Source organism: Pteropus vampyrus, unplaced genomic scaffold (assembly GCF_000151845.1).
Source record: "Pteropus vampyrus isolate Shadow unplaced genomic scaffold, Pvam_2.0 Scaffold5643, whole genome shotgun sequence".
NCBI lineage: Eukaryota > Metazoa > Chordata > Mammalia > Chiroptera > Pteropodidae > Pteropus > Pteropus vampyrus.
Genome location: NW_011894424.1, coordinates 1 through 1528, shown reverse-complemented (window position 1 = coordinate 1528; position 1528 = coordinate 1). Strand labels below are relative to the sequence as shown.

General features: G+C 51.8%; 1 protein-coding gene across 1 annotated transcript; it reads right to left on the bottom strand.

Moving 5' to 3' along the window:
- Positions 1-558: 558 nt before the first annotated feature.
- LOC105310541 (protein OS-9-like) lies at positions 559-1518 on the bottom strand. The gene is made up of 2 exons (XM_011386707.2): positions 1220-1518; positions 559-957 (listed from the first exon to the last, which is right to left on the bottom strand). The coding sequence occupies exons 1-2, from the start codon at positions 1301-1303 to the stop codon at positions 574-576; spliced, it is 468 nt and encodes a 155-aa protein (XP_011385009.1). The 5' UTR covers positions 1304-1518; the 3' UTR covers positions 559-573.
- Positions 1519-1528: the final 10 nt, after the last annotated feature.

Sequence of the window (1528 nt, the reverse complement as noted above, 5' to 3'; positions counted from 1 at the left end):
ATAAATTAGCCCCCCTCACCCCATTCTAGCCTATAGAGCTCCCTCGCCAACTGCATTCTCCTTTCTTCCCTCTGGACCCATTAATTCTGCCTAAAACCTACAGGAAAACAACTGTTTTCTGAAGCAAAAATCAGGCCACTTGGGCCCACGAAGTTTTAAGAAACGGGTTGGAAAACTGTGGTTTGGCATTCTCCATGTTGGTACTCAAAAGACACATCAGCGTTTACAGAGAAAGATGGAAGGTTTGAAGCTCGAATATTCCATTTGGAATGTCTGATCTCCACACCCATAGGACCCCATGGAATGGACACAAAGGGGTGCAAGAAGAAGGGATAACTTCAAGTCTGTCCAGGCAATTGGCTTATGAGCAGCTGGCTTCATGATGACAGCCTTCCAACTGGGGCCTCTCCTGGTGCAAAGTCCTAATTTTGAAAAGCTGCATCCCGCACAGATGTGTAGTCTTCAGCGCCCAGGCTCACAGTCACTCAGTTAATATCTACTGATCACCCACTATGTGCTGGGCAAAGTGCTAAGCACTGGGTGTATGGTAGCCAGTCAGACATGTTCTAGAAGCTACTTCTCAAAGGGTGAATGGGAGGTAAGCAGGCAAAAGGATGGAGGTAGTGGGAAGAAGGCAAGAGTGAGAACAGTGTTCCCGAACGAGGGAAGAGAACGAGTGTTCTCAGAATGGAAAGAAAATGACGCCCTTTGGCACACACCAGCTGAGGGCTTAAGACAAGGGACTTGGCTTCTCAGCTGACAGCTCTCACCTGCTGGTCGGGGGGCAGGGGGAGGCTTTCTGGGGACAACCCTCCTCCTGTGCTTCTTCACCAGCTCTGGACTCTGCTTTTCCTCCAGCCTTTTGATGAGTTTGTTGAGAGTGGATGTCAGAGCCAGCATAGCACGATCACGCTCCGACTCCTTCTTCAGCCCATCTGGGTCCAGCTCCTTCTCAGTCTGGAATGCCCAAGAGGGGAGTGGAGAGTCAAGGGGCTGAGCAGTGAAGGCCAGGGGTCCAGGCTCTACAGAAGAGTCATGTAGAAGTCTCATACCTCTCTCTGTCCCCCCATTTTAACTAAACGAACAACTCAGAGGGCCCTGTCCCAGGCCCCATGCTGCACTAGGTGCTGCCCTTTGTTCTTTCAGTCCCTTGGCCTGACCTGCCCACAGGTCAGGAGCAGACAGGGGTGGAAGCAACAGGAGGAAGAGCCACACTCACCTCCTGGATGATGTTCTCCAGCTCCCGCTCCATGCCAGCCTTCACCTCTGAACGGAGCCGCTCTCGGTCTGATGGGAGCAGCATCCCTTCCAATTCCTTCTCAAATTCTCCCAGTAACTGACGTTCATCCTCATCTTCGTCTTCATCCTCATCGTCCTCCTCTTCTTCCACCTCATTCTGATGTTCTGTGTCACCCTTTTCCTTCACTTCTGCTTCCCTGTGAGGGACTTCTGCAGCATTGTCCGTAGGTTGTTCCTGGCCTGCATTTGGCTTCCCCTGGGTGGACGGGGATTGGGAGAAAGAAGGAGA

Coding starts and splice junctions, on each gene's coding strand:
- LOC105310541 (XM_011386707.2), bottom strand. CDS start 1,303: ATGCTGCTCCCATCAGACCGAGAGCGGCTCCGTTCAGAGGTGAAGGCT. Junction 958..1,219: donor TGGAGAACATCATCCAGGAG/GTGAGTGTGGCT, acceptor TGGGCATTCCAG/ACTGAGAAGGAGCTGGACCC.